Source organism: Lissotriton vulgaris, chromosome 2_1 (assembly GCF_964263255.1).
Source record: "Lissotriton vulgaris chromosome 2_1, aLisVul1.2, whole genome shotgun sequence".
Taxonomy (NCBI): domain Eukaryota; kingdom Metazoa; phylum Chordata; class Amphibia; order Caudata; family Salamandridae; genus Lissotriton; species Lissotriton vulgaris.
In genome coordinates this window covers 904616183-904625489 of record NC_141687.1, presented here as the reverse complement: position 1 = coordinate 904625489, position 9307 = coordinate 904616183, and the positions used below count along the sequence as shown (strand labels likewise).

General features: G+C 45.3%; 1 protein-coding gene across 1 annotated transcript in view; it reads left to right on the top strand.

The window, feature by feature from the left end:
• Positions 1–7854: 7854 nt before the first annotated feature.
• SF3A3 (splicing factor 3a subunit 3) overlaps positions 7855–9307 on the top strand; it is a 255515-nt gene continuing 254062 nt past the window's right edge. Inside the window, exon 1 of the mRNA XM_086956436.1 lies at positions 7855–8787. Coding sequence (XP_086812562.1) covers positions 8692–8787 — 96 coding nt within the window. The 5' untranslated portion in view covers positions 7855–8691. The remainder of the gene's footprint in view (positions 8788–9307) is intronic.

The window sequence follows — 9307 nt, the reverse complement described above, 5'->3', positions numbered from 1 at the left end:
ATAATGTAATACGAACTCAACAGATGTTAGTCCAAAAATTCTGTACATCACAATTCTATATATCCTACTCTACACATCATATATTCTAGTCAACCTATAGCAACCAATGCTCTGCTACCAAGTATTACTGGTGCAGCGCGGCTCCAAAAATTCTTCATAAAACCATCACCTTTAAACCCACGGAGCTACTTGCTAATTCTTACAACTGGGCCCATCATTCTAATCTTCCATTCATACACACAATTATTCTGCTCCGAGGATTCAGTATAGGTTCAAAAGGGAGTCGCGGTGCTATAGTGGAGTGCCTAAACTAAATTGTATACATTATTTACAACTGCAGTTTATTTCTGTGTACCATGGTTTCTTCTTTAAACTAAGAATGATAAAGACACCCTACTATTAAATTGATTATTTTGATCTGCTAGTAAAAGTTGACTAAAAAGGATATCAAGTCCAGCTTAATTCTCCATTTATCTAATTTTTATTTTAGACAATTTTAATCACCTAGCGTAATCACTTTGTTTTATTAAAAGGAACAATTCAGTTATGCAATAAATCCTGAAAGAAACATTATATTTCAATAACATTCATTTACTAGCATGAGAGTTTGAAAGAAATAAGATTGTGACATATCACCCAAATGTAGAAACGAAGACATCAGGGTAGAATGAAATAGTCCCAAACGAAACCTCTCTGTCTTTCTATCTCCCTCTCTGGACTTCACACGCACCCGTTCAAAAGTTAAAGTCGAGAAAAATGTCAAAGTCCCAGCACCATAGGAAAAATTGTGCAGACCAACAGCATCTCAGGGTGCAAAGATCAAGCCAAAAAGGCAAGTTTTTTTTAAATGTCCCAAATGTCCTCTTTTATACCCCTTTTCACTAACTTATCTATCTAAATTCGTAACCCTCAAGTTCTAATTTGTCTGTGATTGGTCAATTTGGAGTCGGATGACAATCACCTCATCGCCTTTCATTATCATTTTTTGCATAGTCATCATCACATTGCCGCAACTGGGATGTCTTTGTCCAAATGTTCTACTTCCTTCAAAGTGTCCTTTAAATTGATATTTGTCAAAACGTTCTCACGGACCAAACGCTGACTTCACAAGCTTTTTGGCTTAAGCCCCACAATATGGCCACGCTGTCCTTGACGCATGCTGCTCAGTTACAGGCAGCTCACATCGCCTGCGCACTTCTGTCGCCATTTCGGAATTTCAGTCAGCATCCATCTTTCTTTTACTCGCATAGGCCTCAATTTAGGAACTATTACGAAAACAAACACAAATAGGTGTACATTTACGAAATAAAGCCCTTTCTGTTTACCTCCCTCCTTCTAATGATATCCCGGTTAGTATTTACCTAGCTTTAAGCTACACAAATGTGTGTTTTAACTTACCAATCTTCATGATTTATGCCACAAGTAAACAGACAGAAGCACATTCATGCATTTCTTTTTTAGTTTATAACATATGCGTACGCTTAAGGCACAATATATGATAAATTAGTAAATTATGCTTTTGCAAAACCATGCAAATTAGTATCCCACTTGTATTTATGTATGCACTTTATTCTATGTTGGTTAATTTTAAAACCACACATTTAGTACTTCTTACTGTTAAGGAGAGTTAATTTTTACAAGGGGTATACAAAAATATTTGTTTTCCACCTTGCTCCATCAGTGGAACCGCTGGGATTTGAACCTGTGACCATGAGTCAAGGATTCAAAATTTGCAAACATACGTGACAAGAATTTTCAATTCTATTAAGGACAAGGAGGCGAGGATTATGCTATTCTCATTTCTTTAATAGGAAATGCTCAGCAGCCAATAAACAATAAAAAACTACAGTACCCATGACCACCAGGGTAACAACCATAGAGTACACAGTATAAAAGGTCATAACAATAGTCTTTCTTCCTCTTTCTTTGTTGAGGAAACAGTTCAGGTCAAAACAGGAAATCCAAAACCTAGACCATCAGGAACGGAGATAACGAGCGCCACAGATGTCCAAATGAACAGGATGTAGGCAACCGAAGAACACTGGATCCAAAATCCATGAAAGGTAAACTAAGGCAGCTGGTACAGGAAAAACGTCTACTTCGGGTCAGAACCTGAAAAGAGATATTTAGCCGTAATACACATTCAGTGCAGAAAAAAGTAATCCAAGTAAGGGGGGGGGAGAAAAAACAAGGGATTTGAAGAAATCTGTAATCAACAATGAGCACAATAGCAATATATCAATGCAGAAACAATAATAACGGGTTGGATAATCCTCGCCTCCTTGTCCTTAATAGAATTGAAAATTCTTGTCACGTATGTTTGCAAATTTTGAATTCTATGTCAGGACAGGAGGCTCCGATTATGCTTGTTTAAAGCTGATCCACCACTACAGAAGCAATATGATCAATCGGTTTATAATAAAATGTTTTGAAAACAGAATCAGAAGACCAATCTGCTGCCTTCATAATGTCAAAAAGAGTGACACCCATGGAGAATGCTTTGGAAGCCATCGCCCCACGTGATGAATGAGCACCAAAAACAGAAACATCAATGCCAGCTTCCGACATGAGCCATCGTACCCAACGAGCCAAGGTAGCTGGGGTAACGGGGCGAAAAGGTTTCTGCAAAGCAATCAACAATTGACCATGCATATCTGAACGTAAAGGAGCAGTACTTACTACATAATCCTTGACACACTGAACAACACAAAGGTTGGGATGAGTAGGAAAGGAAGGATAAGTAATAGAAGTAGTATTAGTTTTGGTACATCTGGAAAGGAGAAACGTAACGCCTTCGGGCGTAAAGCTGTGACCTGCCAAGTCCAAAGCTCGAACGTCCGACACCCGTTTGCAAGAAACAAGGCATAACAACAATTTTGCCGACAGTTGTTTACCGGATAACGAAGAATTAGGAGGCCAAGCCTCTAGAAATCGTAGGACAATGGAAACATCCCATAAAGAGACGTACTTAGGACACAGTGGTTTCGCCAGACGGATACCCTTAAGCAACTTGGCAATCAAAGGGTGCTCACCCGCAGGTTTACCAGCAATATGTATATGTCCCGCTGAAATGGCAGAACAAAAATTGTTACAGTCCTATAAGCCAAACCGGAGGAAGCAAGAGAAGCCAGAAAATTAATGATCAAGGAGACATCCCCTGAAGTGGGATCAACTTTCCGTTGAACACACCAGTCACACCATTGCTTCCAAGATCCTGTGTATCGTTTGTGTATCGTTTGTGAGTATTGGGTGACCAGGTCTCACTAATGAATTTGGAAGCGTCTCGAGAAAAGCCTGGGATCGACCAGCGATCCCCAAAATTCGCCATGCTAGCAGCTGGAGATTGCCGGACAGAATCAGGGGATGCGGATCGTTGAGAGGATCCAGCAAGAGATTCCACTTCTGGGGAAGAAGGAGTGGCACTGCACAACACATCTCCAGGAGAACCGGGAACTACGCTTGCGCCCTTCAGAGAGGAGTAATCAGAATCAATTCTGATTGATAACGTTTCGTGTAAGCCAGGCATCCGTGGCCAGGGCTTCCGGGTCCGGCCTCCAACTGTAGAACAGCTGGAGCTGGGTGTTGAGGCGAGAGGCAAACAGGTCGATCTGACACCGGCCCCAGATCCAGAGGAGAGAACGGAAAACGCGAGGATGAAGCCTCCAGTCGCTGAAGTCCCGAAGATGCCTCGAATGCCAATCCGCAATCTGATTGTTGCGGCCGGGAATATATTCTGCAATAACAGTGATCTTTTGTTGCAGACAATAGTGCCAAAAATCTTTGGCAATCTCCGCCAAAACCCTGGACCGTGTTCCGCCCAATTTGTTGACATAGCGGACTGCCGATACATTGTCCATGTGGAGAAGTATGCAGCAATTGGACTGAAGGGAAGTGAAACATTGGATCGCAAAGGATCCTGCCAGGAGTTCTAGGCAATTGATGTGGAGAGACAACTCCTGGGAAGACCAACGACCCCCCGTCGAGACAGGACCACATCTGGCTCCCCAACCCCATAGGCTGGCATCGGACTCTATCACTAGTTCCGGGGACGCACCGAACAGGGCTCGACCATTCCAAGCATCCATGTGGTCCAACCACCATTGCATCTCCCACCTCACTTCCTCCGACAGAGGAATCAGATCTGAATATCGGAGGCCTCTCTGGAGATGATGGATCTTCAAACGCTGCACTGCCCTGTAATGCAGAGGACCCGGGAAGATCGCTTGAATGGAGGACGCCAACAGACCTACAACTCGTGCTAACGATCTCAATGACACAGTCTGTTTGGAAATAACGGAAGTTAACTCCCTCTTGATATACCGAATCTTCTGATTGGGTAGGAAAAGTTGACACAAAATCGAATTGACCTTCAAGCCCAGAAAGTCTATCACTTGCGTTGGATTCAAGACGGATTTCTGAACGTTCACCAGAAATCCCAGAGATTGTAAGAGGACGATGGACCACTCCAGATGAGTCAGTTGTTTGAGCGGCAGTCCGCCATAGTCAAAATGTCATCCAAGTAAATAATCAGATGAACACCTCGAGCTCGTAGATGTTCCACGACAGGCCTCAGAAGTTTCGTGAAGCACCAAGGTGCTGACGAGAGACTGAACGGGAGAACTTGGTATTCGTACCATGTCCACTTCCAAAGGAACTGGAGGAACCGACGATGAGGACCGAAGACGGGAATCGACAAATACGCATCTTTGAGATCGAGACAAACCATCCAATCCCCCTCTCGAAGATCTCGCAACATCTTGAAATGTCTGCAAACGACCCCTCCGTTGATGTCCTTCAGATTGAGAACTAGGAGGGATCCGCCCCCTTTTTTCTCGACCAGAAACACTGTGCTGACGAACCCCTTGGGATGACGGACAGTCGGGAGTATCGCTCCCTTTTTGAGGAGAACGTCTATTTCCGCAGAAATTAATTCTTGATCCTGAAGGGAAAAACATAGAGGTTTGGGAGGGTGGGTTTGATGCTGGGGCTGGTAAAACTCTATTTTGTAACCCTGGACCGTTTCCAGCACCCAGGCAGCGCTGGAGATCATACACCAGTTGTGGAGAAAAAATAGTATCCTGCCCCCCAAAACCACATCGCAAGCAGGAATCAGGCTCACCTGAAGTGTTGGAATCCTGGTAACCACCTTGAGGTCCTCCGGAACGTCCTTTTTTGTACTGGCCTCTCCCCTTGCGAGAGGGGTAGAAATTGGATCTGGTGTTATAACCGGAGTCATGGCCTCCTCCTCTCTGAGATTGGTACCCTCTATGGGACTGTTGCTGAGAACCACGGCCGAACGAGCGTCCTCTATGTCGGCCGGCCTTCGCGAAAACCGGACGCATAGCTCGCCGCAGTGAAGCTTGAGCTTTGTCCAAACCACTGAAGGCGGCAACAAACTTTGTTAGTTCCTTTAAAAAGGGTTGGCCAAACAGCAGACCTTGCGCCGCAGGACCAGATTCCGAGGTAGAGAGCTCAGCCAACTTCGGATCAAGTTTTAGAAGGATGGAAAGGCGTCTCTCGCATGAAATTGCACAGTTGGCATTACCCAACTGGCAAATGGCCCTCTGCGCCCACTCAATAAGTTCATCAGGATCCACGAGAGCCGAAGACTCCTTTTCCAAGAACCCAAGATCCAGGATTTTGGTGAGAGGACCGAATAAATCAAGCAACTTGTCTTGACAGGAACGCCTAGTCCTGTCTAGACCCTTCTGGCGTATTTCTTAAGATAGGTGTCCATCGTGGGGTCAACTTTAGGTGTCTCAGCTAGATGGACTGCAAGATCCGGCCTAGGGCATTCTGAACGAAGCCTGGCCCTAACATCCTTGTCAAAAGGCTGACGTATGTGCGTCTAGACATACTCAGCGACAGCAGGGGAAGGCAGCCAGGAAGATGAGTGGGGGTGAACAATATCCGAAGGATCAAAAGTCAGGACTGGAGGATGCGTGGGGGCATCAACAAAATGCTCCTTGCACACCTTCTTCCTAGGTGAAGCATCCTCATGATCCGAAGAAGTAGAGGAGTGAGTGTCGTTGGTATCAGTAGGTGGAGGAGCGGACGCCGACGCACTCACAGTGGACTTGGACTTGTCTGCCACCAAGCTCTTAGCCAACTTCTGAAAATCAGACCTATGGGGATTTATAGGAGACTTTGAGGGCTTACGGGAAGCAGGCAACCAACCTTGTTGCTGCGCATATTGATTTAAATGGCGCTTCAGGGGATTGATGGCACGCACAAGTGCCTTATTCACGGAGTGCGACTCAGAAAATCAGGATTCAAGCAAGCCGGGCCGACGACGTCTGAAATGCCAGAAACCGGTCCCCGGAAGCTTGTTTCCTTCCCAGTGTAAGAATTGGCTTGGTAGTTTGGTTTGCCCTGTTCCCATCATGCACTGGGACAGGAACAGACTAATTTGCATATAGCCAGGTTCTGAGCAGGGATGGTGCAGTGAGCTAAAAAAAAGGTGTTGGATCTAGCCCTGATCTCTTGACTGGGTGAGAGTATTCTGCTTAATTCAGAGACTCTGTCCATCACCACCCCTTGTTGTTAAATATTTTGTCCACCCTAAGCGTGGAAGGGTATACTCAGATGTGAGTCCCTTGCTCATTGCACCATCAGGATTCAAGCAAGCTGGGCCGACGATGGCTGAAATGCCAGAAACCGGTCCCCGGAAGCTTGTTTCCTTCCCAGTGTAAGAATTGGCTTGGTAGTTTGGTTTGCCCTGTTCCCATCATGCACTGGGACAGGAACAGACTAATTTGCATATAGCCAGGTTCTGAGCTGGGATGGTGCTGAGAGCTAAAAAAACGGTGTTGGATCTAGCCCTGATCTCTTGACTGGGTGAGAGTATTCTGCTTAATTCAGAGACTCTGTCCATCACCACCCCTTGTTGTTAAATATTATTCACGGAGTGCTGCACTCCCTAGTCTAATGCCTCGACCAAATCTTGCTCCAACGAGCCAGAATCATCCTCCCCATAATAGTAGTCATCATCTTCATAGTATTCTTCCATGTTACACAGCGTGTAAAATAATGCCCACAAGATGACTATATCAATATAAGAATGCCAAAGGCACAATGCAGGGGGAGTGTCTAGAACCCCACAGCAAGCCAACAGCACAGGCCAAACCTGCACAACAAGAAATTCAAAAGTGGAGGGAGGGCTTGTTGTCAACTGTAAAAACCACACTCTAGGCAAAGCCTATGCAAATATTACAGCCTAATGCACTCAGGGAGCAAAAAGCGTCCCACACTGGGTTAAATTCCTCAGAGGCTGTGGGCGTTGACGTTCAAGACGACTTTCACTCAACCGGCCCCGTGTAAACACGGAAATGAGCCGGAAATAGCTGCCGCGCATGCGCGTTACCAGCCGCACCTGGGGAAAGCACAGAAGAGCTTGCGCACCCAGCGCGAGCCTCTGAAATCCCTCTACTCCCGCTTCACAAAGTCAGGGACACAGGCAGCAAGCGCCCGGCCTCACGGGAGGTGCACACACGCTCCCCGCAACCCGCCACAAAAGCGGCAGGAAAAAACGAAAACGGCAAGTGAAGCCGACAAGAGAAACAGAAGTGCACGAAATGCGCTATGGAGACGCCCTGAAAAGCGCGGAGGAAGCGCTAAGCATAGAGCAATAACAAAGCACAACAATGCAGTAATTGCAAGCAAAAACAGGTAAGAAACAAATAAGCACTTAACTGGCTGCGGAGCAGCAAAGAAAGAGGAAGAAAGACTATTGTTATGACCTTTTATACTGTGTACTCTATGGCTGTTACCCTGGTGGTCATGGGTACTGTAGTTTTGTTTATTGTTTATTGGCTGCTGAGCATTTCCTATTAAAGAAATGAGAATAGCATAATCGGAGCCTTCTGTGCTGACAGAGAATTAGGGCGACTGACTTTGAAGCTGGGAAACCTGCTTCGAGTCTGGAGGAAGGCTCAAACAGCCTATGAGTTTGTTGTGTGCAAATCACTTAATCTGCCTGTGTCTAAAAATGAATGTGTCTGTCTGTAATGCAACTGGTGCTCGTGTAAAGTGCTCTGCTACCTTTGGGTTTAGTTCGCGCTTAATAAAACTTCATCAACAAAAGAACTTTGACGTATTTAGTCCGAGGGCGTCTTTTGTGCAACGCTCGAAAAATCGAAGTTGCTGCTTCATATGAGGAGGTTTATTTGTACGTTGTCGCATAAAACCGACACTTTCGAATGACAACATGTAAATTCAAACACATTCTCACATCTCTTCGAATACAAGTGTCAAATAATCACTATGCCTTCGCAATTTATCAATTATGCGCACACGCGACAAATACCATTGCATTTTCATATTCTGTGAGCATACAGCATACAATTATCTCGTGGACTACATGATAGATGTAATGTTTCCAAATGTTCTACAGTTTTACTGAATTATTCATCCGTGAGACTTTTAATGAAACGAAAGTCGGTACACGTAACGATGGTCGACATGTTTGAGAAGCTATTTCAGATGCTCTCCCTTTCCGCCGACTGATTTGTCCTTTTTCTGTGTTTACCACCCCACAGCGAGGCTGGAGTTTTGAGGTGTACGCAGCTCGGACAGATTGAAACGTCGGCTTCCGGCGGACCATTACGGTGGACGGACCTTAGCGACCGGCCGCTTCCGGGGAACTGTGGACTCGGACGGTTTGGTTTCGGGCTACATTCTCCGGGTTACGTGATGGAGACCATCCTGGAACAACAGCGGCGCTACCATGAGGAGCGGGAACGGCTGAGCGACGTAATGACCAAGGAAATGATGATTAAGAAGAGCACGGTGAGTGGGGCATGATAGAGCCTGGTACAGTTAAGAGATTAATGTAAAGGTCTTTACAGGTGGTCTCTTTGCTAGACTAAGTAACTTGGTAAAGTGACTTTAGCGAGGCTGTAGCATAGATGGGTCACACTCGTACGTTATTTACAGCTGCCACGTGAGTCCATGTGTTGTCAACAGCCCTTTGCATGTTGTCTGTATGCTCCCAGTTTTAACCTCTTGCCTGCTTAGCCTTTACCCTCTAGAAAGCAGAGAACTTTTTGGGGTATTTTTTAGGAAGCTGCCTCTATGTATGGTGCACCATATCGAGGTACACTATGCAGTGTGTCCAGGCAACACCCAAATGAATTACCGAGACACACATGACACTCCAAATGCTCTCTTTTACAGTAGTGTGGGCACACAGGCATATCAGAGGGTAGTGCTAAAGCATTTATACACACACACACACACCGGCTGTAAATGAGACACACACCAAATAAAGTCCTACACTGGTTCTTAAAAATAACATATACTTTTATAT